At 42.0% G+C, this 26,105-nt stretch overlaps 1 protein-coding gene across 3 annotated transcripts; it reads right to left on the bottom strand.

The window, feature by feature from the left end:
• Positions 1-14,346: 14,346 nt before the first annotated feature.
• LOC103638293 (C2 and GRAM domain-containing protein) lies at positions 14,347-24,679 on the bottom strand. 3 transcript variants are annotated; one of them, XR_002265046.2, is made up of 10 exons: positions 23,968-24,507; positions 22,533-23,804; positions 22,020-22,199; positions 21,509-21,795; positions 21,306-21,422; positions 20,656-20,918; positions 20,313-20,481; positions 19,937-20,209; positions 15,097-15,546; positions 14,347-14,747 (listed from the first exon to the last, which is right to left on the bottom strand). XR_002265046.2 is itself a non-coding variant. In XM_008661246.2 (9 exons), the coding sequence occupies exons 1-9, from the start codon at positions 24,314-24,316 to the stop codon at positions 15,352-15,354; spliced, it is 3,105 nt and encodes a 1,034-aa protein (XP_008659468.1). In that variant the 5' UTR covers positions 24,317-24,679; the 3' UTR covers positions 14,993-15,351. The 3 variants fall into 3 exon arrangements, 1 of the variants encoding a protein (XP_008659468.1); XR_002265045.2 differs by having other exon boundaries at positions 14,724-14,989; XM_008661246.2 differs by lacking the exon at positions 14,347-14,747 and having other exon boundaries at positions 14,993-15,546; positions 23,968-24,679.
• Between the last annotated feature and the right edge of the window lie 1,426 nt (positions 24,680-26,105).

Below are 26,105 nucleotides of genomic sequence, written 5' to 3'. Positions count from 1 at the left end.
AAGGCGAGGGTGGTGGAGGCTATTTTCCGTAAAATATTCAGTGCACAGTAGAAATGCATGGGAAGACTATGGATGTAATATGGATTATGAGGATTTAATATATGCATTATGTGCACTAAATCTTTATTGCAGTGGATATGTTCTCTATATAATATGCTAACTTTTGTTGGCTTATGAAAAGGTGGATGGAAATTGATACTAACTTTTCTCGGTTGAAATTAATAATTACCATAAGCATTCCCTTAAGCTAACGGAAGTTGCTAGGGCCAATAAAAATTATCATGTTTCCTATCGTCACTTTTTTTTCCTATTTGTGTTTTTAAATTTTTACGCTATGAGCCACTTCAGACATTCAGATTTTGTCTTGCTCTTACTGAATTGAAATTGATTATTTAGTGATTGCCGACAACCTACGTTTTACTTAACCGTGTGTCAAGTAGCATACTTGAACTCTCATATAAAATTTTTGTGGTGGCTATCCCAGACTTGTTAAAACATGATAGTGGACAAGAATAATATTAAAGTACCATTGTAAAATATGTCTTTGTACGCAGCTAATAACATAACGTACGGTCACATGTCTAGACTAGTCAGATCGAGCGTCCGACATTTCCTAATGTTGAAGGTTTCTATACGGTATTTGAACTATTAGGGTCCACATGCTAGAACTAAATAGCTTGCAGACGGAAGAACAAGCCAAATACCCTTTAATACTAGGACAAAATTATCCAGACAATAAACTCGTGGATACAATATAAATAGGATACTTCTTTACCAACAAATATGTCAAAATTCTAGTGGTGGAAAAGGCTTTGGCCAAACCTTAGGTTATAGTTTAAAGTCATTCGTATTTAAGTTTTATTTATTTTTTATTTAATATTTTATCTATTTATTATAAAAACATGTTATGGTAACCATATTGCGAACATGACTAACAAGAAAACCTATATTGCAATGGAACCTGCCATTTTGGTGGATCACACGAGCTAACATGGATAATAATATTTTTTAAAAAGTACATCATATATTATAACATATGTGTATAGTCATGTAATATCATCATAATTATTATGTTGAGAAAGTTATGACGGTTTATTCTTATGATGAATCATATTTGGTCATAGAAAATTGTCATAAACATGATGCTAGAGTATGTTATGACAGTTTTAATGACGGTGGTTAAATTTTCGTCACTATACTGAGACAACTTCTAAAATTTGTCATAAACAAGATGATCTAATGACGAATTATTCTATTGTCATCGACTATTCGTCATAGAAGACCATAAGTGTTGTAGTGAACCCAGAGACAGTAGGCAAGCTACAGCTGAAGTGGGAAGGACCTTTTCTGGTAGTATCTTCGTCAAGACCCGGTTCTTACAGATTGAAGGATATGGACGACAACGACATTCCTAGATCATGGAATGTGGATGAGCTTCGGCGATATTATGTTTAGTTTGATGTAATTTTTTCTATTCTTTCTTATGGCACCATTTTCCTTTCCAAAGGGGGAGAAAGGTTTTTAATGGGGCCACAGCATGTAATTTTTCTTTTTCTTATTTCTACTTTATAAGAGCAATATCCCCCAAAGATGTAAATGTAAAAGCTGGGAACGCACCATCGAGTGCAAAGGAAAAAGAAAAGAAAACAAGGAGAAGCTCAAAAGTCGTTCCTAAGGGAATGCAGAGCTTACAGCGAAAAATAAATGTTGATTCCGCCGAAGTAAAAGGCGAAGAAGCTCCTAAGGGAGGCTTACAGCGAAAAATAAACGCTGATTCCGCCGAAGTAAAAGGCGAAGAAGCTCCTAAGGGAGGCTTACAGCGAAAAGTCAGCGCTGATACACCGAAAAGAAAACGGTGAGGCCGAAAAATAAGCGGCAAAACGATTTGAGTCATTCCTAAGGGAGTGAAGGCTATGATTATGGCTTCGAATATATATTCGGACATTCATTTGCACGATACATTACATCATGACATTTGCATTCATAAACATTCATTTAGACATACATAGGATCATTGTCATCATATCATACAGAAAAGACAGATGCTTCGGCAATGAGGATAAAGCCTCGGAGAAAAACTGAAAGAAGAAATTTTCATGCTTCGTTGTGTACAAAAAGAAGGAAAGGTGTTTTTCGCCTTCGGCTCAAAAAAGAAAATTTCGTCCACAGCAAAGCAGATCGTACACGGACAAAGGGAAAAAGATATATTACAAGGTACGCACAAATTTACATAAGTTTCTTTACAATTATATTACAAAATTCTCTCTAGAATCTCTTGCAGCAAAGTCTTTCGGAACATCTGTTAAAGCTTCAGCTTGTCATTCTTTAGCTTCATCATCCTGTACATATTAAAACAGAATGAGAAAAGCGCAGAGTTCAAGGAGAAGGTAAAAGCAACAAGTATAAGTTTCTCACTGGCTTAAGGTGGCTCCGAGCTTCGTCACCAGCCATTTTTCGCCCGCCGTTTATCCAAATCTGGGTCATAAACCTGTTTCCTATGCTTCGAGCTAGGCTGGGGATGTCAATCAAATCTGCTGGCGACAAACTGAAGTTTGGCCTATTAACAATTTTCCTGTGCGTGCAGCCAGCCTTCAGGAAACCAGTAGTCGTGCCTCGAGAAGCTAACAGGGCGCAGAAATCGGCATGCCCAGCGATAACTTCGTCAAGTGCATCAACTTCGCCCTCAATGTATTCAAAGGTGCTTGGCAGGTTTTCAGCTGAAGGTGTAAACTTATCAGAGCTGGCTCCAATTGAGTAAAACACATCCTTCAGCCGCTGCACACATCGGTTGCCGAAATCTAAGCATTTTTCTTGAAGCTCCTTCAATGATTTCTGCAAATTTGAATTCTTCTCAATTTCGGTCTTGAGACTTGTTTCGATATTCTTCTTTTCTTGCTCAATTTTTTCTGATTTTTTGAGTAATTCGCTGTTTAATTTGTCAATTTCGGCTTGAGCTTCAGCCACTGAACCTTCCATAGAGTGAATAACGAAGTCTTTCTCCTCCAAGGCAGCTTCGTGATCTTTAACTTTATTTTCAAGGTCTCGAATGACGAAGTCCTTTTTCTTCAAAGCAGCTTCGTAATTTTCGACTTTGTTTTCTAGATCTTTGATGGTAGCTTCGTTTTTCTCGTCCTCAAGATCTTGTTGCATCCTCAGCACTTTACTTAGTAATATACTCTGCCAAAACAACCTTCGTCAGAAAACATCTTAATTCAAAAAACAATAAAAAGTTGAGAGTTTTTACCTTGAAATTAGCGTAGAACAAGCTACCGGCGATATGCTGTCGCTGATACCTGCAGAGGTCCGCTTCAATCTTCGGCAGGCCAACGTTCTTTGAAAAAGTCCTAACAACCTTGGCCTCAGTTCGATTCCGAAGGCATCTTAGTTTCCCTTCATTGACTCCACCAAACAGCAGAGCCCCTGGTTTGTACCCACAGGATACAGCATATTTCTTTAGCTCTTCTTTTTCAGTCTCTGATAACTCTTGTCCCAGTATATCTTGAAAAATTGAAGTTTTTCTCTTCCAAAGTATCTTCAGTTTGCTCTTTTCCTTTCTCAATTGTCGTGTCCACCGCGGCCGCAGCAGCTTCTTCCTCAGCCATTTTTAGAAGTATGTTATCAATATCACCAAGTGTGGTTTCTAGATTAGGATCTTCGGCGGTCTCGGTTTTGGCTCCGGTGGCTTCGGCTTCGGTGGCTGCTCTAGCGGCTTCGGCTCCGGTGGCTTCGGCTCCGGTGGCTGCGGTTTCGGCAGTGCCAGCACTTTCAATAAATGGTATTTTCGACGCCGATGTCGGTGGCGGTGTCTGATGAATGACATCAGCCACTTGGATAATTCTCCATTTTTTCGGCTTAGCAGGACTTTCTGTTGCCGAAGGTTCCTTTTACTTCTGAAAAAACTTCGTCAGTTCTGGTGTCAGCGGACTTAGCTTGATAGGCAAAGGTTCAGTCATTACCTTTAGAATCTCTTCCACTTCGGCAGCAGAAGGTGTAGCAGGAGCTTCTTCCTCTTGGCCCGAAGTCTTTGGTTTCGGGGATGCAGCTTTTCTTTTCTTTGGAGCAGCTATCTTCGGCTCAGGGCTCGATTTTCTTTTCTCAGAAATTTCTTTATCCTTTTTAGCCAATTTGGTACCCTCTTTGTCAAGGACGCTGGCAACCCTTTTTCTTTTCTGGCCTTCGGCATCTCTGCCCAGTTGCTCATAGTCAGGGTAATCAAAATTCAAGGCATCCAACACCCAATTCAATCTTCGTTTCGGACGAGTGCCGAAGGTCGCGGTCTTTAACTGATCTTCTTTCTTAGAGTAGTTGCCGAGGATCTCGTTGCACATAACCTCAATTGTGTCCAACCAATCTTGGCATGGTGCTTTAAAATGTTTTTTAAACTTGTAGTGATAAGGCAATCGAACAAGTTCTCCCTTCTTCTTTTCTCCCTCTAGCTTCGGCATCTCCCACTCCCTCAGCGTTGGGAACACTCTAAAAGCCAAAAATTCCTGCACTAAGTCTCTAGTGCCAATATGATCTGAAATCACTCGAAATTCAGCCAAAGCAATCTGACTCGGGCTCCCCATTATCATGTTGCATCGGGGCCTCGTCTCTCCGAAGGTCAATTCTAGCGGACTCTGGACCAATTTATCTTCATCTTCATCAACTTTAACATAAAACCATTCAGACTTCCATCTGGCTGGCCATTTGCTTCGGTAGCTTATCACTGGAAACTTCGTAGTCTTGCGATAAGCAAAGTTGTAGCAGCCAAAATTCTCGTGCAGACCATCTCCTCTGGCTTTAGTCTGGTAGTGTAATTCATGAACTCGGCAGAAACCCTCACCGAACGGTTCCACTCCCTGGCTACGAAGGGCCCAAATATAAACACTTAACCTAACGATAGCATTAGGGGTCAGCTGATGAAGGTAAATCCCAAACTTCTTCAGTACAACAGCAATCATCTTGTTTAGGGGGAATCTTAAACCAGCTTTAAGAAAACTTTTGAAGACTACTACCTCATCCTTTCCTGGCTTTGGGATAGTTTCTTCTCCACCAAAACGAATTAATTCCTTCTTGGCCTCACTAAAATAACCCAGCTTCACCATTTTAGGAAGATCAGCTTCAGAGATGGTAGACTTTCCAAAGTCCAAATGACTTGGTTTACTTGGCACCCCGCAGCTGTACTCATCTTCGGAACCAACTTCTTCAACATCAGCTTGTGTTGCTTCGGCAGCAGGTGTGTCCTCTGATGAAACCAGCCCAGAACGCCTCATTTCGGAACAGTTTCAGTGGCTTCGGTCTCACCTCCATCACGCTCAACCCTGGCAGTGGAGCGTACTCTGGCCATTTGATAATAAATTTCTTAAAGTTTTTTGGAAATTAATAACCTTTTTCCGAAGCTCTTCTTGTGACGAAGCATAATCCAAAGTGGTGCTTTGTTTGAATGCAAAAGTCAAGCTTCGGCTATGGTTAAATTTTTGGCAGCAAAACAGTGCAATAGCAATGAATGCTGTGGTAACTTCACACCTACCCGTCTGTTTATATAGTGCTGCAGGTAAGAAGGTGAATCGTCAAGTCTTTTACACCGGACAAACAGTCGCTCGCACCCACTGAACGGTGGGCCACAAAACCCAAGAAGGTGAACCTGCATGGTGGGACCGCCTCGCGCTCGGAAATTGTATCGTTTCCCGGCAACGAGCTCAGGGAAGGTGTTTTTCGGACCTTCGGCTTCCCGAAGCCTAAGGGACTTTTTCACGGATCAAGCTCGTTATGAAAAACGATCTAGCACCGTGAAGGGGCTACTGTTGGGGGTATGCTTCGTCGCCGAAGGTCCTGCAGGAAGAAACACCTTCGGCAAAACCTGTTTATACGTGACACCGAAGCTATCGCTCATGAAGCTTCGATATTATAACGTATCCGAAGACGAAGGATCGAACCGACTTAAAGATGGAATGACTTTTTAGTCCATAAGGGTCTGAGTCATAATTGTAATCTTTGATAAGGGGTATGATTGTAATTTCTTACAGGATACGTCATGTGCCTATAAATAGTGAACAGTACTCCTTTACTGTTCACGCAATTTTGTAATTGTTGACGCATTACTCTGGAATTATTGTTTCCTGCCAAAGCGAAGGTACAAACGTACTTAAATATTATGTTTTAATATTTTAGTTCACATTATAAAATGAGTGAATAATGTTATTTATTCTTGATGTTTTTATAACGTTTTATACCTTTTATTTCATTTCACATTGTTTTATCTTTGATCACGAAGGTGTGACCTTCGTGATATATTATTCATAACCTTCGTCCGAAGCTCATTAAATTCTTGAGGAAATAATGCTTCAGCGGACGAAGGGCTTTAACATTTAACATTCTATGTTGCCTTGTTCTTAATTCGAAGCATTTGAGAACAAGTCCCCAACAAGCGACGACTCTTTAGTTGTCAGCTGGCGCTGCCCTGGCCATTCGGTCTTTTGTTGCTTTAGTCTCTGGGCAGTCTTTGGTTGGTGTGCTGAGTCTTCGCTGTGAAAAAGACAATAGAATCTTCTCTGTTGTTAAGGTCCTCGACCTCTACCTCTGCCCCTGGTCGCATTGCTACCGTGACCTTGTTGCGGGGGGGGGGGTGTAATCTTGACGATGAGGGGGGGTTACTCCTAGTTGCTGCTGATTTGCAATATTGTGTACCTGGGACTGGGCACAGTCTTGTCGAGCTGAGTCCTGCAGTGAAAGCCTGATCCATGTTCTGCTGGATTGCGGGGTCTCCTTAGGTTTTCGCTGAGACTCGACTTTCCGCTGGTGGAGCTCTTCTGATCAGGCATACTTTCAAAGAGCTGGTGCAATTCCTGCAAGTTTTTTGGTAGATCCCTTATGCAGTGGCTATATAAAACGTCTGTTGGAAGGCCGATGATTGCATAATGGATGGCTATATGGTCATCGACCGAATGCAGCTGTGATTTTAGTAAGAGAAACTTTTTTAGTACTCTTGAAGAGTTTCTTTCTCTTGCTGCCTACAGAGCGAGAGTTCTACCAGGGCGTCTGTCTCGGATCTGTAACCTTGAAAATTCAGCAAGAATTTGTCGCGGAGTGTCTTCCATGAATCAATTGACAATAGTGACAGTCTTGAGTACCATGTGATGCTAGTGTTGAGTGCACTCATATGCATTGGTGCTAGTTGTGTTTTAAAAAATTTCTAGATTTTCAGGATATTTTTTCTATTTTAGTGCTAAATATAGTCTTTGAAAACTTCTAAAGGTTTTTTCATGAGCTCTACATATTCAATTTGAATTGTCATATCCTAGTCTCTCTAGATTTTTTTTCAAACTATATAGAAACTGAGACAGTTTTCTATGGTTTAATAGCTTTATAAGTATTCACCTGTTGGGGACTTGTTCTCAAGTGCTATGAATCAAGAACAAGGCAACATAAAATGTTAAATATCAAAAGCCCTTCGTCCTTCAAATCGTTATTTCCCTTCGGATATAACGAATTTAGGATGAAGGTCATGAATGATGTACCTTCATGATCGTGGTAAAAGATGAAAAACATTCAAACAAAGAATAGAAAGTAGCATAATTTCTGTAAACATCATTATTATTAATATATTTTTATTTGTATTACTTATGTATGCGAAGATAAATTACAAATGTACCTTCGGCTTGAAGGAAAGAAAATACAAGCGTGGCGTAAAAGTGAATGCCAAGTCAGCGTGAACAGTACAGGGATACTGTTCACCTATTTATAGGCACGGGTCGCAGCCCATGCAAAATTACAATAATGCCCTTTACATTTATCAATAACCCTATAGTAATTCTTCGAGGTCTAGTTTGGCTTTTCATCTTTAAGTCGGTTTCCCCTTTCTGCCGTGATGCCGAAGCTCTTCTGCATATAGCTTCGTGATCATCTTATCCTTCGTCATGATCGCCGTCCCAGTCAAGCTTCGTCTTGACCATGCTTCTGTATACCTGCAACCTGATTCCTGATTCCGAAGATACCTGCTCGCATACTTAGAAAACATTGTCAAATCACGTTTTTGAGGACCTTCGGAAGCCGAAGGCCCCCAACAGTAGCCCCTCGCAATATTAATTTGCTGGAATGATAAATTTATATTGCGACATGGACGAAGGCTTTGAACCGAAGGTCCGAAAAAACACCTTCCCTTTGCTAGAATAGCAACAGTCTTTGACAAGTGGGACCCTCTAGTTTTCGACATAATGGGTGTATAAATAGGGGCTCGCCACAATTTATTTGGCACGCTCTCTTGCCATCTGTTTTGCCTGCTCAAATAGTTTTCTGCCCACAAATATTTGGTTGCCTCCCTAATTTTGAGCTTCGGAAGCGAGAGGCAAGAATTCCGAAGGGATGACTGAGGAGAAGAAGGTTGCTGCCGAAATGAAGTTGAGTCTTTCTGAAGAGATGCATCTGGGTTTTCTTGAGTCAATAACAAAGACGAATACGGAGAAGATTACAAGGGAGATTTTAGAAGGTTTATCTGAAGATACTGGTGATAGTGACAGTTATGATGCAGACAGTGGGGGTGAAGATTCCGAAGATCGACCATGGCGACCAAGCCATTCAGTCTTCGGAAAATCAACTATTGGGCAAAGTCACCTTGAAAACATGAGGGGGAGATATTTTCGAGATATGTCCATTGTGAGAGCAGATGCCGGAGAAAGAACTGTGCCGACTCCCGAAGATGATGAAGTCGTTATCTTCCGAAGCTTTTTAAAAGCTGGGCTACGATTCCCTATAAGCAGATTTGTGGTAGAAGTTCTGAAAATATATCAGGTTTACCTTCATCAACTTACCCCTGAAGCAATAATAAGAATGGGAATCTTCGTCTGGGCTGTGAAGAGTCAGGGCCTAGAGCCAAGTGCGAAAAGCTTTTGCAATATACATGAATTGTTATACGAAACGAAGCCCTGGGGTAAAGAGCAATATCATAACAACTTTGGTTGCTACAACTTCGGTGCTCGCTCTGGATCAAGTTGTCCCGTGCCCACCTTTCGGAAGAGATGGCCCGGAGAATGGATGAAAGAATGGTTCTATGTAAAAAATGATTTGAAGGTTCGAGAAGATATTAAGAATGTCATCATGTGCCCCATCTGGCAGCGCTTCGGACTCCGGAAACCGAAGGTAGAAATGGATGAAGTAGCCGAAGAATGCCAACGGGCCTTAGGCGTAGTCTGCTCTTTTATTGGGACAAGGGATTTAATACAAGAACACATTGCCTTCAGAGTGTGGCCTCTTGCAGATAATTGGGAAATGCCGAAAGAAACTGTTAAAGAAACTGACGAAGGTGGGCTAGTCAGGCTGAAGTATACATTCAAGTACGGAGACAAGTTCGTTGAACCAGATGATGATTGGTTAAAGAGCATTGAGACTGTAAGTGATGAATTGCTTGGGGTATATTCGAAGGCCGAAGACACTGCATTGTCAGCGGCCTTCGGAGGCCGAAAAAGGAAAAGACTCAACCGAGTGTTTGATGTGGTCGGGTTTGTCTACCCCGACTATCGCTATCCAGTACGGGGGCAAAAAAGAAAAGGCACAACTTCTACGAAAGAAACAGCTGCAACTGCTCCTAGCGAGCCAGCGTCGAAGAGAAAAAGGGTAAAAGTTCTCACACACCGGCCACGCTATATTGAACCAGCCACGGTGCCTAAGTTCACCGGTGAGACCTCTTCGGCCACCGAGGCTGAAGAGCCAACCCTGCTGCCAGAAGTCACAGAAATGGTCGACGTGCCAGCGACAGAAAAGATGGAAGAACCAAAGACGGAAGAAGCGAAAGCATCAGCTGAGGGAGTGAAGGTATCAGAAATTTTAAGTCCTTCAGAAGAAATTGAAGCATCAAAAATTAAAAAGGGGCCAACAGTGACCCCAAAAAGGAAAAGAATGGTTAATGTGTTAGATGTTTTGGAAACTATTAAACTTCCAAGCACAACCCCAAAGAAGACTGCTGAAACTTCTGAGGCGCTTGCTGAAGTGTCCGTTGCTGAAGCCCTGAAGCAACAGGCTGGAGTTGAAACCGGGCATTCAGAACCAACCAAGGTAATACCTTTGGAAGCAGAAGAAGCAAAAATTGCAAAGGCAACCGAAGAAATGAAAATGTCAGAGCCAACTTTGGTCGAAGAAATTGATACCGCCGCCCCCGAAGCATCTTCCAAAATATACGATTATATCGTGCGACATGCTTCGGGGAAAAAGTTATCGGAAGAAGAAGTTTTTGAAGCTAATCACTATGCCAAAGAATTGAAATATCCGAAGGGGGCACTAGTGTTCAATGGGACGAACGAAGAAGATTTCCTATACTGCCTCCCAGACAACAAAGAATTATCCGTCTATCGGAAGATGGCTAGAAGTATGGGATTTCCGAAGCATGAAGCTGGATTATGCGCTATGACGAAGGACGATCTTGCGGATAGTCTTGCATACAATAGCCTGAAGGTATGGGAATTAGGCGTTTGGAAATTTTATAATTCACAACTCATTCTTTTACTCTTATACCAACTCTTTTACATATAGGGTTTAATTCTAAGCAACGCATTGAGAGCACAAAAGAATGCCGAAGACGAAAGCTATGAAATTGCGTTCAACAACCTACGATCAGAAGTTATTAAACCGAGAAACGAGGCTCTAGAAAATGATAAAATTCTGCTTACATTGGTAGACAAGGTAAAAAAGGACGAAGCTGCCTCAAAGGCCCAGGCCGAAGCCCAAAAACGTGAAATTAAAGATCTTCAGAAACAGCTAGCTAGAGCTAAAGAAGAACGTATACTTGAAGAAACAAAACAAGAGCTTAGTGATCAATTGGCCAATCATTTAGAGATAAGTGTTAAGGAGCTTCGTGCATCCCAAAGAAAATGCTATGTTAAATCCATAGAGTGCGTTAAGAAGATAAAATCTAGCTTCGCCAGCGTTGGCGCATTCTCTAGTGAAGAGAATTTCTCAAGAGGCAATCCTGAAGGTCCAATGGAATGGATCAGTCACGAAGCAGAGGCCTTCGATGAAATCCTGAATAGCCGCGGTGACATCTGCGCTTTTTCGGGTGCTAGAGGGATTGTTGCTGTTTTGGAGAGGAAAGGTTGCGAGCATGTAAGATCCTTGGCGCAGTCCGAAGCTACCTTGTCCTCTGAAGACATTAAAGACCCCTCGCCCGAAGCAAGCATGGTCGGCGGGAAATTCTTCACCGATATCTGGGACAACGGCGCCCGAGAGATGGCGCAAGAAATTATTCAAAAGAGTGAAAAAGGCATCCACGATGCCAGAAAAGTAGCAGAAGCTGCGGAGAAAAGTACAGAGCCCGAAGGGCAAATAGGTATTAATTAGTGGTTTTTATTATGTTGTAATTTTTAATTCCAGACTTTATTCGCGGTTTGTAATAGTAATATAGCCGTATCTTCTCTTCCCTCAGAACCTGCTGAGGCATCTCCGGGCCCCCACCCGAAGGGGGACGATGAAATTAGAAAAATGGTCGAAGCCATTATGGACAAGGTTGTCGACCAGTTATTGAATGAAGCTGCAGAAATAGTGCTTAAGGAGGATTGAATGTTACTGTAGAAACATTTGGAACGTAACATGTGTAATATATTGTAACTTTGAATGTAATATATAATTTATAGTTTAATTCTTTACGATACATGAAATTTTGCATACATACCATTTTTTGAGCCTTCGGCGAAAAAACACCTTCCCTTCTTTTCATGCTTCGTGAAGAAAATCCTTTCTATATCACAAGAATTTGCTTACTTCTCTGATGAAAAATGTCCAAGCTTCGTGAAATATTTTCCGAAGCTATAAAAAAGTTTTGTGTTGCATTTCCGATGAGGCTACACTTCATCTCGATTTGTCTTGTGCCTTAGCACGATTTTCTCTTTTCCAAAATATTCTCCGAAGACCAAAACTGTATCCCCTTCTTGTTCCACATGCAATATGTTGTATGATGCTTATGTTATGCAGAATGATGTGATGATGTTATGTTATGCAAAATGATATTTGTGCCGCAGATACATATCCCTGTAATAGAGCACACACACTTTTTATCTCAGCGCTGACTTTTCGCTGTAAGCCTCCCTTAGGAGCTTCTTCGCCTTTTACTTTCAGCGGAATCAGCGTTTATTTTTCGCTGTAAGCCTCCCTTAGGAGCTTCTTCGCCTTTTACTTTCAGCGGAATCAGCGTTTATTTTTCGCTGTAAGCCTCCCTTAGGAGCTTCTTCGCCTTTTACTTTCGGCGGAATCAGCGTTTATTTTTCGCTGTGGTTTCAGAAAACTTACACGGCGTTCCCTTAGGAGCGACTTTTTACTGTTTCGAGGAATTTGTACTATGTCCGTTAGGACAAATGTTTGATAATACGAAGGTCCTTCATGCCACCATAAATTTGTATGCTTCGGCAAATCAAGTCTATGAAAAGACATATTTTTATTATGGTAATAGACGAAAGTGTTACAAGAAATCGAAAAACGATAAAAGACACTTAAACTCCTCATAATTGTTCATTACTAACAAAAAGGTAATATTGAATGTAAGAATGCGAAAGAACTGCTGTTGAGGTAGGATATTCATCAATAAATGTGCTTCGACTCTGGCACAGTGCTATTGACTGTGCGAGCTTCAGACTCCTCTCTGAAATCCCTTTGAAGGTGATTGTGTTGACTCCCTTCTGGCTGCTGTCCTCGCTGCGTCGGCGGTGGTGGTGGAGGGTGCTGCCAAGATGCTTGGGGCTGGCTTGCCGAAGCAACAGACGCTGCGGGGTGGTTGCCTACATATTCTGGAATATAAGGCGAATGATACGAAGCAGTATGCATGACCTGCTTCGGCTGACTTTGTTGCGCTGCTGCTTCTGCTATTTCCTTCTGCTTCTGAATGGTAACATGGCACATCCTGGTGGTATGGCCCTTGTCTTCACCACAGAATAAGCAATAAATTTTTCTTGGCTGATCTCCAAACCTTCCCCCGAAGCCCCTGGCACCTCTGCCCCTCGGCGCTGGCGGCCGAAAAGAACTTTGCTGCTGCCCCGAAGCTTGTGAAGAGTATTGTGGCCTTTGCTGCTGGCTCCCTCGATCATCAGTTTGAGTAGAGTTATGAATTGACCTAACGTGCCTCGGGTGAAATCTTCCTCCGAAGCCCCTGGTCATTTCAGAGAACCTGAATGCTTCCTCCCTTCTTTGGCGGAAGTCATTGTCAGCTCGAATGTATTCGTCCATCTTCTGGAGCAGCTTTTCAAACGTTTGTGGTGGCTTCCTGGCAAAGTACTGCGCTGAAGGTCCCGGCCGAAGCCCCTTAATCATGGCCTCAATGACAATTTCATTGGGCACTGTTGGCGTCTGTGCTCTCAGACGCAGGAACCTTCGGACATACGCCTGAAGGTATTCTTCGTGATCCTGAGTACACTGGAATAGAGCCTGGGCGGTGACTGGCTTTGTCTGAAATCCTTGGAAGCTGGTTATCAACATATCCTTCAGCTTTTGCCAAGAAGTGATTGTCCCTGACCGAAGAGAAGAGTACCAGGTCTGAGCAACACTCTTGACGGCCATGACAAAAGATTTTGCCATGACTGCAGTATTGCCACCATACGAAGATATGGTTGCTTCATAGCTCATCAGGAATTGCTTCGGGTCTGTATGACCGTCATACATGGGAAGCTGGGGTGGCTTGTAAGACTGGGGCCATGGTGTAGCCTGTAATTCTGTTGAAAGAGGAGAAGCATCATCGAAAGCAAAGTTTCCATGATGGAAATCTTCATACCAGTTGTCCTCATTGTGGAAACCTTCCTGATGGAGCTCTCTGCGTGGAGGCCTTCGGCTCTGATCATCTTGAACAAGATGATGAACCTCTTCAGAAGCTTCATCTATCTGTCTCTGAAGGTCAGCTAGACGAGCCATCTTCTCCTTCTTGCGCTGCACCTGTTGCTGAAGGATCTCCAGGTTTTGGATCTCCTGATCCAAGTCATCCTCCGGAGGTGTTGGACTAACAGCCTTCCTCTTCTGGCTTCGTGCCTCTCTAAGAGAAAGGACGTCCTGATTGGGATCCAGCGGCTGTAAAGTACCAGCCCCTGTCGCTGAAGCTTTTTTCGGCGGCATGACAAAGGTGATGCTTGCCGAAAGTGTTCAAGATTCAAAAAGTGGAAGTGAGTTCACCGGAGGTTGTCGCCAATGTTGGGGACTTGTTCTCAAGTGCTATGAATCAAGAACAAGGCAACATAAAATGTTAAATATCAAAAGCCCTTCGTCCTTCAAATCGTTATTTCCCTTCGGATATAACGAATTTAGGATGAAGGTCATGAAGGATATACCTTCATGATCGTGGTAAAAGATGAAAAACATTCAAACAAAGAATAGAAAGTAGCATAATTTCTGTAAACATCATTATTATTAATATATTTCTATTTGTATTACTTATGTATGCGAAGATAAATTACAAATGTACCTTCGGCTTGAAGGAAAGAAAATACAGGCGTGGCGTAAAAGTGAATGCCAAGTCAGCGTGAACAGTACAGGGATACTGTTCACCTATTTATAGGCACGGGACGCAGCCCATGCAAAATTACAATAATGCCCTTTACATTTATCAATAACCCTATAGTAATTCTTCGAGGTCTAGTTTGGCTTTTCATCTTTAAGTCGGTTTCCCCTTTCCGCCGTGATGCCGAAGCTCTTCTGCATATAGCTTCGTGATCATCTTATCCTTCGTCATGATCGCCGTCCCAGTCAAGCTTCGTCTTGACCATGCTTCTGTATACCCGCAACCTAATTCCTGATTCTGAAGATACCTGCTCGCATACTTAGAAAACATTGTCAAATCACGTTTTTGAGGACCTTCGGAAGCCGAAGGCCCCCAACATCACCATTTTTAACTAAAAAAGAAAACCACCTTCAAAATAGGGTAAGAGATAATTTGAAGGTTTTTGCAAGTTTAGGTACATCCAAAAGCTAACAAGGATTAGTTAGCACTTAGCTTTAATCAGTACCTACTTGTTGTGCTTTTATAGTGTTTTGTCTTTATGGATTGTAGCTGTAGCAGTCAAAACAAATGGTTTTAATCCAAAGCGAACAACATGTTTACTTCCAATCTAACTAAAAGGGTGTGTAGGCAAGATTCAGAAATTCATATCCTCTTACCTTTTTGTAGAAGTCAAAAACAATGTTTGAATGTTATGTATACATGGTTAAGCTAAACCACATTCCAGGCTGTACAGTTCTCTAATCTAAAATCTTGCAATACGGTTGCTTTATAAAAGTCTTCTTGAGGGCTTTGCCTTGGGTTGCAACTTCCTCACTATGTCCCTGATCTTTGCTCAGCATGGGCAGCAAGAAAATACATAGTGCTAGCATATGTGCAGCAGCAAAAGTAGGACGCAGACAAAAACAAGGTTCCTACTTTGCTGGTATAGGTTCCTTCTCAAATTGGCTGAATATCTTCTTCAGGCGAGAAGATGCATTGGTTGCTATATCATGCGTGATCTTTTTTCGGTTCTTGCAGTTCTTTAACCATACTATGCCAATAGATACCTGGATAGTGCAAGTCTTCTGCTTGGATACATTGTTCTCTAGTTGGTATCGAATATGGAGCTGGTCCAAGGGGAGCACAATAAGTCAGAATTAAGAAATAAGAACTCATGCATCCCAAAAAGAATACAATTCTAGGTTTGGGACTAGTCATTTTTTAAGTTTGACTAAGTTAATAAAAAATAATATTAACATTTATGTCTTCAAATAAGTTTACTATAAAATAAATTTCAAAACCAATCCAAGGATATTAATTTGGTATAATAAATATTAGTAGTTTTACAAATTTGGTCAAACTATAAATTATTTAACTTCTCAAGAGGTGAGAATTGGATTCAATGGAGAAAGTAACCCTTTATATATTTAGTGCTAGTTTGAGAACCTCATTTTTCTAAGAGATTTTCATTTTCTAAGGGAAAATGAACTAATTTTCCTTAGAAAAATGGACATTGGAAAAAATGTGCAGGTCATTGTCTCTTACTCCTCATATAAAGAGACTTATTTGACACCTAAGCAAGGCGATCCTTATCTGTTACTTGACTCTTAAGCAAGCGATCATTGTCTCTTACTTGACTCCTAAGCAAGCGATACTTATCTCTTACTTGACCCCTAAGCAAGTGATCCTTATCCTAACCAAATCAATGTAACTTATCTGATTTTAAGAAACCAAACTAATCTAATCTCTCTTTCCTAACAAACCAAACTAATCTAATCTGTTCGACTTTTCACTTGCCATAACACTACACCCTTCCACGACACCTCGTCCTCGAGTTGTGCTGCTGGCCATGGCTGTAGATGTCGATGTTCCTCTAGAGATGCGGAACTTAGATGGGCACCATACAAACGATAGGGTTGCATGTGTACAACCACCTCGTAGTTTGGCAGGTGTCAAGATCTGGGAGTGGTCACAACAACCCACATAGACGCATTGAAGGAGGTTGGTGATGCAATGCGGCGGCACTAGGTAGTGCACCCCTACAAGAGACCCCATGCCTTCTCCCCACCGGATGGCTGCTAATCTACGCCACACAGGAAAGCCCTCGAAGTTGAGGTGCTCAGGGGGCGGAACAGGTGCCTTAGGGGGCAAAAATGTGCCCTAGACTGTGACACCCCGGGTGTTTATTTCGTGTCATGTCGGGAGATTTGTCCTAAGCTCGGATCCTCAGTGTAAATTTCTATTTCTCGATCGCGTCTATCTCCTTTTATCAAGTTACTCGTGAAGGTTTCACCAAATTCGGAGCTATTCAGTCTCGAGAAATGCTGAATTCGAAGCGTGTTAAAACTTTTATTTCTTGGAACGAATGCAAACTCGAAAATCAATCTCGACTTATAAATTCCGTCCAAACTCCTGTATTCGAACTCTCGATAGTTGATATCCGACTTGTGCTCGAATCCGCTTTCTTGATATTCGGTCTATATTCAAATGTTTTATCCAGATCCATACTCTTAAATGGAATGCTCTGTTGTGTTGGCTTCTAATTATTCTTATCTGACTAAACTCGATATCCCGGTATCTGACTCAATTTTGAAACCAACGTTGACAACGATTTTTAAATATCACAACTCGCCTTGTTGACCGTAAGTCCGAAAGCCGGTCCAAACCTGGACTCAAATTTTATTTTCAATTATGACACAAAAGATTTTGTCACGCAGCGTCAAATCAAATTCTCGGTCTAGTTAATCGCTCGATCTTTCGTTCGTCCGAACTCTAGTTCGCTCTTTTCTCTGCACAGATAAATTCCGCAGGAGCATTTTATTCCAGTAAATAATGAATCCTTACCCTAGAAGCAACCCTTTTGCTTCTACCCTAAGCAACCCCACTAAAACCCTAACCTAGAGGTACTAAGAGTTGCCCTGGGGTCAAAAGAGTTGCCTTGGGGTTTGGACGAGGAGTCACCCAAGGGGCCTGACGAAGGAGGTGCCTTGGGGACCAAAATAAATGCCCTAGAGGCCAGGGCACAAGGTGTCTCGAGAGGCAGAACAGGTGCCTCGAGGGGGGAGAAGAAGTGGCTCGGGGGCCAAAAGAGTAGCCTTGGTGCCAAAAGAGGAGTTGCCCCACGGGCCAACGCAGGAGATGCTCTGAGGGCCGAAATAGATGCCCCAGGGCCAGCACATGAGGTGCCTCGAGTGATGGAACAGGTGCCTCAGAGGGTAGAACATGTGCCCCAAGGGCCAGAAGAGTTGCCCCAGAGGCCAACGTAGGAGATGCCCCTAGGGCTGGAAAAGCTGCCTCAAAACCAGAACAGGTGCCCCGGCGAGTGAACACTTCACAAGGAACTATTCGCAATTAGGGATGAAAACAATCGGAACAGTCGAAAACAATATCGTCTATATGAAAACGATTGTCGGACGGTCAGAAATTTACATGGTTTCATAGTTAATCTACTTATTGGTGACAACAATACAATGTTGATAGATATTTGAAATTCAAATTTTAAATATGATTTTTTTGCAAACGATATTGTCTTTATGGAAACGATACGATTATGAGGCCCCTGTTATAGAATTTTTTTGTTACGGTTTCCATCCATGTTCACACTAGTTGAGCCAGTTCAGAGGGTCCTCTTTCCCGTTGTAGGTGGAGAAAAAAAACTCGGCCGAGGAAGGAAAGATCGTTCTCCCGGTATTATATTAATAAGAGATCGAAACATGGTCCTGACCGAGAAAATCTCCGAACCGTGGCCATCATTACTAGCGGGCCGTCACCATCCACTCTACAACAGCCCAGCCAAAGGGTGGCGCGGACGTACTCGGAAGCCTTAACCATTACGATAGGGACCTAGAGGTGGAGAAGGATGGGAACGTCATCATTTCGTACCCAGACATCCCATAGGGAAAGTCCTAGGGTATGGCGCCCACCGACGAGGATGCCTGATGGCTCCCAACAAATGGAATCAGAAGTGGAGGCGCAGCAGGTGGTAGAGAGAAGTGTGGGCATAGCCACGTAGCTAGTGTTATACTAGAGGTCACTGGTATGCCGTCGTACTTAGGCGGCCCAAAAGAAAAGCCAGGCAGGTAGACGATTGAAGAGGCGGCGATCTGCCGAGCTTCCAGGAAAGCGAGCTGCATGGACTATCGTGCTTCCATTGCACTCAGTCGTGCCAAGAGCGACATGAGCTGTTGCATGATCAAGCGCTGGAAGTTCCAGTTAGCGTACTAGGAGTCATACATGGCGGGGGAGACAGTGGAGTCGATGGTAGTCGCTGTGGCGATGGAGACGACAACGGAGAAGACCACCAGGTTGTTGTCGTCGTCATGTCCTGGCATCTCCGGTACCAGATTGTTGTATAGGTTATAGTGGTGGCTAGTGTTGAGGGAGCACAAGGGGTGGCCAGGGCCTTTTCCATGGGCGAGCAAGAGGGAAAGATCTTCCTTCTTAATTCTTGCTTGATTAGATTGATACTGTTAGAGTGGACACACTAACCAATTCAACCCAAAAGCTTAAGCTGTTAGGAGAAGGTAGGCAATCCACTTGTACACTTCATCATCCCCACTCACGTGTAGCCAGAGAGAAAGGCGCAAAGGTGGAAATAAAGGAGCGGAGGCACAAATAAAACATCTGCTATGATTCAAACTTGATACCTCTGACTCTGGTACCATGTTAGAGTGGACACACTAACCAATTCAACCCAAAAGCTTACTGTTAGGAGAAGGTAGATAATCCACTTATACACTTCAACAGATACATCTCCTCTCCTTATATAGAGAGGCTTACTTGACAACTAAGCAAATGATCATTATCTCTTGCTTGACCCCTAAGCATGTGATCTTTATCCTAACCAAATCAATCTAACATCTCTTTTCTAAAACAACCATACCAATCTAATCTCTCTTTTCTATCAAACTAAACCAATCTAATCTATCTGGCACTCTGCTCACTATAACAGAACGAGATGATTGTTGTCTATGACCAATGAAACTACTTCTCTTTCGTTCTTTTCCTACCAAATGCATCTACTTGTAAATACTGCAGTGTTTTCGTGATCCTCTAGCATACCACCATTGTAATTATCATTGAGGCCCAAATGAAAATGTCCAATATCCACCAAACTAGTATATGTGTGGCATCCAACAAAAACACACCAGGCCGATGTGTTTCTGGCTGACCATGGGATTCCCATGGAAAAGAGAGAATGAATGTAGAGAAAGAACAAGAACACATTCAAGATTATCAAGCTAATAAAAAGTGAACCACATGACAGAAAGAATAACAATCATAAAAAAAGAAGATATGATGCTCCATTCTAAATTTATAAGTTATTCTAGGTTTTTAAGGTACATTATTTTTGCTATGTATCTAGATATAGTCTATGTCTAGATATGTAATAAAAGCTATGTATGTAAAAAAAGTCAGAACGACTTATAGTTTGGAATTGAGGAAGTATAATACAAAATGCAACATATATCTGACATTAAAATTTGTATAAAAAAATACTAGGGAATCAGCTCTTACATTGAAACATTCACCAACAGGGATACCTTCAAGCGTCATCACTTCTTCAACAAGCCAGCCATTCTTATTAGGCAAAGGGGACTTCTGCTGAGTGCTCATCGCTTCTCCTCCATGCCGTACTGATTTCTTGTCAAATTTATAATGAACTTGCCTCTGGTAAATATCAGCTCTGACAGGTTCCCATGCTGTAACAGAGTAGTCCATACAGCCAACTTTCTCCATCACCCGGCACTCCAAAGGACCACCCTCAAATATGCCCATGAGTGTTGTTACCTAGTGACACAAAGTTATTACAATGTAAAGCTGTAACTCTTTCATTCTTTATGGAGAACATGGTCGATCGCACATTATCTCTCAATAGAATAAGGAACCTTACATCAAAAGGTTTTGTGGATGAGAACACTCCTGACATTTGGGCATCCTCTATCCCTAAGAAAGATTCTCCTTCCACGTTTTGGAACTCTTCTGTTTCTGATTCCTCTTCTACAAGCTCTACCTTTTGTTCAGGGGTCAAGGACCTTGCCTTCCACAGTGCCGTTATTGTTCTGTAGAGCAGGCCATTGGCATTTTAAACATACTCGTGAAGAAATAGGACCAGACAGGTGAGGTGTAAATAGACAGAAAGGTAGACAACCATTTTTAAGGAGATTCTCTTATGATGGCCAACCACATATGATAAGTTGCAAAGATATGATGATCATCACCAGAGATGGACTTACTTATGTGCCACATTGAATGAGACAAAAGATTGGAAATGGAAGTTTAGTCTCCCTTGACTGTCCAGTTGCTTTGCGCCATGCTTTGCATCCATTCCTCTGCCCTTTCGAAGAATAATCACCAGAGATGGACTTCCCATTAAGGATAGGGTTGCAGGGACCAGTAAAATGTCTTCAATATCTTCCCAAAGTAAGAAGAATTTTGTTTTGTGGCCAAAAATATTTGTGTAAAACCCAAATATTCTTGGAGATAGAAAAAGACGACCCTGCAACACAGGCAGACATGATTTAGTTTGATAAAATAAAAAGGTTATGTTGAGTTTGTTGTAAAGTAACAGTTATACCCTTAAGTAATCGTTGATTAGAACAACTGAATCAAGAGAAGTAGACAAATAAGTTAAATATATTTTTTAAACAGGATTGTGAAGCTGGATCATAGTGAATATAAATGATCTGGAATAGAAGGTGAAAAGTGACTACGATCTGTAGATTTGCAAACCCCTGACATAACAATTCATGTGCATAAATCTGACAAGTCATCTCTAGGATAATGAGAACAAGGGTGCTGAAGATTATGAACTGATCTGAGGCTCACCCACATTATACGATAAAAAAAGAAGCACAAAAGGCAAATAAACGTAACGGATATTTACCTGTGTTAGCATTTTCCTCTTTAAGTGACAAGTAAAATAATTGATAAGAAATTCTTCTGGTGGCAAAGAAAATATTTTCTGGAATGCTAAGTTTGTGTGTGGGGACCTCATAGCAATCTGTAGAATGAATTCTGAGTAAGTCAATACATTGCCAAGATAGGATGATACTGGCCACAATTGATGACAAAAGAGAAAATTCCCACCTTTTTGCCAACTTCTTTCTCCATTTTGTCCAGGTAATCCTTCACTACTTCAGTACCCCTTGTATTGTTTAAGAAAATTCTTAGATGCAATTTTGACTGACATGCTTGAGCAAGCTTTCCTTTCAGAGGAATCCAAATGTCAGCAAGCTTGGATATATTATTATATTTCAAGAAATTCACTTCAGTATGACCAAGGGAGGCAACTTTGTCGAACGGTCCATCGAAATCATACACATGTATTTCCATCACTGATGGAGGATCTTCCATGGCGTCAAACTCAAAAATTTCTGGAAGTTTTGGAAAGGTTATAGCACACAACTCAGGAACTTGCAGAAGTAATGGACCAGATTACAGATAAATATATGAAGTGCCCAACAGAGGTGCAGAAGTAATGGAGCCACAAAACTAAAAGATGTTGGTAAACAAAAAATATATATAAGAGAAGCTGCTTGACAATTTATGCCACTTCAATGGCTGATGAATAACAGAAAAAGGGAAGGTATAGGTTTACCATTCCACTGAGGCTCGAGGGTGTGAAACTTAATCGAACTTGTCTTTGTCTTCCCATTGCATGTAAATACAACATATGGATCAGAGTAATCAGATGATTTGGTTGCTGCCATGTTAGTTCCCTCCATGAGAGCAACAGTCAATAACCAGCCATCCCCTTGTGCTTTAACTCCATGATCACCTAATATACAATCCAAAAGGTTAATATAGCAGATTCTAAGAGTAATTAACCAGAACAGTAACTGAAACCTGAACGTTTTGTTGAATCAAAGAAAAACACAGTAACATGTTAGTCCTATTAGGAAGCACTTGAATTAAGGCATTACAGCTACATGTTCTTGTGGCTATTGAATGCCATGTACTGCAGGATTTATCTATTCAAATTTCATTACTTACAGTAGTTCTGACTGTCACCACTTGGTGCATGTGTAATCTGATGAATTGACAATTGGGTAAACAATGTATTACACTCCCCACCAAAAAGAAACAACATAAGAAGAGCGATACACACTACCTCTCTGCCTCTTCGCCTGGATGAATCGTGCAACCATATTTAGCACACGCTGTCCTTGTAGAATAAGAACTCCACAAACTACAACTTCACCAACAGAATCCGGCAAGTCCAGGCCCGGGAACTCAAGACCTTGAATTATACTAGGGCTTGTAAGGAAGATGTGTGCAGAAACATAAACAAATGCAAAAACTGAGGAAAAAAGTGTGAAATTTCCAAATACTCGAAACGCTAGCTTCCAGTCAGATTCTTGCTCTGGTTGCACAGAAGAAAGGACTTCATTACTGTATGTTGTATCTTTTGCATCAACTGGCCTAAAATTTTTAGCCAGCAGCTCAGAGAATTGAACATAGTTATCCTTTAAGCCTTGTTTTGCTCCATTTTCAACCATGCTCTTCATCATGGTGCTTTGGACAAAATTTATGCGCCAAGAGACCATAAGTCGTGAAGATTTTTCGTCATCTGGTAGTTCAGGTCCTGGTATTATACAGGTCAAAACCTCAACTCTGAAAGTATTGCCAAAAGGAACGTCAGGAGTACTAACATCTGCTAAAACTGCAAACATCTCTCTGTCTGCCTTCAAATATGTCATGTCTTCTGTTGCTTTCACAGCCTTAACTAGTTTGGTAGGAGCTTTTGTGTAGCTTACCACCCTCCTCAGGATTTCACCGTCATTTTCAAGTCGCCACTGTTGAATTTCAAGACCTGTAGTTCCTTGAATCTCTGCAAGTGATTGCAGAAAGTCTGAACTTGGAGAGAAAAGAAGTGTGTTCAAATCACTCGGTGCAACAGCATAAACTTGATCAAGAACAACTCCACCTGACAAATTTTCAGGCATTTCTTTCCCTTCACCTCGAGAACCAAAGGCCTTCAGTAGCTCATCGAAGGACATAGATGCACTGGCATCAAGATCCTGCTTATCAGGAGCTTCAGAGTTGGTTGACAGCATTTCTTCGGTAATATCTGAAGCGTCGTTCAACTTGGAGGAAGATGGAGCAGAAGCTTCTGCATCTTTTGGTTTACTATTAAACATTTGATATAGCTTGTTGACAAATGATGGGGCAGCGTTTGATTTATCCTCCTTGGCAACTTCTGTCTCATCGACCTCTGATACTTGTGTGCGTACCTCTATAGGAATATTTGAGAAAGAAGATCCTTTCACCAGTTCAGTTGATTTGTCTGAATTCGATGCAAGGTCATGGTCATCTGAGGCCCAATGTGCCGTTGTCTCGTCGGAGTAGTTTTGAGCCAGAGAAACGCTGAGATGAATCTCTCCTACAAAAGCCATCATCAGGAAACAAACATGTTTTGCGAGTTAATCTCTCCTACACAGGGTTATCATCATCATCATCATGGGATATGGGACAACCATTTAACTAGAAGGGAAACAAAAATCACAAACTGAATTAAACTAAGATAACTGCTTAGGTGTCATTACCGCAATCCTTGAGCTTGGACTTCTTGCTCTTGGGCTGCAGCTGGTACCACTGCATCCCGAGCGTGCGGTTGTCGGCGTCGAGCACGGCGGTGAGGGGCACCTTGACCTGGCCGAGGACGTCGTCGGCGAAATAGCGGTCCTCGTCGAGCACGGAGACGAGGAGGTTGTCACTGAGGTCCCCTACCCGGAAGGTGAACTCCTCGTCCCAGACGGGGCAGAGCGTCTTGCGCATCACCTTGGTCTTGGCCCGCTGCTTCCCGAGCTGCGCCTTGGCGTAGGGCTCCCGTGTCCCGTCGGCGTCCGTGGGCGGGAGGCCCCGCGCCTCGATGACGCGCACCACCAGCCTCATCCCCCCTACTATGTATTCGATTTGGGTGTGCGTATATCTCCTCCAGTCGAATCAAAATGGAACCGAAACAACCCGGTTTCCTTTCTCGCCTTCTCTTCTGATTGCTGCTGCTCAGGTTGGGAACTGGAGCTGATGAACACTTGGGATTGAAAAAAAAACAATGGACGACAAAGTATCAGACGGACGAGGGAGCGATATCACTGCCCGCTGGCCGGGGCCAAGAAATGCATGAGGGAGAAGGAATCCGGGAGAGCCGGAGAGAAGAGAATGGCGTCCAAGAAGACGACTTGAACTCTTGAAGACGCAGCAGCAGCGCAGACACACACACATACAAAAAAAAAAGGCCTCTCTCCCGGGAAACCAGTAAGAACGAACCGCGTGTTTGACTCGCTGGGAGGTCGAGGAGTTGGTACTGATCAGTAGCGGAGGGCAAACAAAAATTATAGTACGGCTGAAAAAAAAAAACGAAATCTGCAAGAATCTTGAATCAAACTTAAGACCAGTTACTAGAATCAAGACAACACATACACTACACTGTGTCTTGCTTTGTGATTATAGTGGAAGATATAAGAATTTTAAAAAGTAAGATATGACTAATGTCATACTAAACTATAATGGCTTCTCCGCCACTAGTATTGATGGAAGGTTCGGCTCAGGCAATGAAGGCCCGCATTCGATGGAGCTAGTCCACCCTCACGTTGCGTTCGTCGCTTCTTGGCTTTCAAACGATCTGCCCTTGTCCGTCAGGCGTCCGTTCGTCACTGCTTTACTTTCAAACGAACTTAGATGTTGTTTGGTTCATATATTGGTAACGGAATATTGGTAACGGAATGACTAACTGATAACATTAAATCATGTTTGTTTAACTTTAACAGTAATCGATACCACACTACAATAGATACCGCCTTATTTAAATTTGTTATCACCGGTATTCGAATGTGAATCGTTACCATTACCATTTACGTTACATTTCGCGAACCAAACATCACCTAGATGGCTCGGCTCGTTTGCCTCGTGCCCTCGTCTAGTTATAAAAAAGTTAGCTTAGCTCGGTTTGTTAGTATCTCAGATCAGCTCATTAGACTCGTAAGTCAAGAAAATAATACGCATACTATTTTTTAAAAAATATATACGTCTACTATATTACTATAAAAATAAATACAATTATTAAATACTAATAATATTTTTTGTTTAAATAAGCAGTTAAGAACATGTTCTACCTTCTATTAAATAAAATTTTATTGTACTGTTATAAATTTGTTATGCATGTTTCATGTTGGGCTCACGAGCTAGAGCTAGCTCATTATTGAAACGAGCTTAAAAGTCTGTCAGCTCAGCTCATTTAGTCTCAACCAGCCAAGGTGAGAGTTTCACTCATTCAACCATTCAGTTATAAATAGCTCTACCATATATATACTAGTCGGTTACCCGTTTGTTGTGACGGCTCACAATAATACCCACGTAAATTATCCATAAAAAGATATCAAAATTTTTTATTGATTGTCTCCGCTATTCGCATAATATTTGTTATGAACGCATGAATACCAAAGGCAGCAAATTAGAGACCTTCATCCCTCGTCTCCCCCACTTCCAAGGTTTCGTAGAGCAGAAGGGAACAGAAGAGACGGACATATATGTTCGTTGCCGGAGAAGGACACGACGAAGACCTGGGCATCTCGAGGCAACAGAGGTAGTATACCGCTAGATATATAGGGAGAGAGCACGCAAGTGAAGAAAGAAGCCCAGCCGGAGCAGCTCCAAACCGAGAGGCACCTACACCAGGCGTCAA

The sequence above is a fragment of the Zea mays genome, chromosome 9, assembly GCF_902167145.1.
Source record: "Zea mays cultivar B73 chromosome 9, Zm-B73-REFERENCE-NAM-5.0, whole genome shotgun sequence".
Taxonomy (NCBI): Eukaryota; Viridiplantae; Streptophyta; class Magnoliopsida; order Poales; family Poaceae; genus Zea; species Zea mays.
Note: the sequence above shows the minus strand (reverse complement) of the source record. Positions and strands in the feature narration are given on the sequence as shown.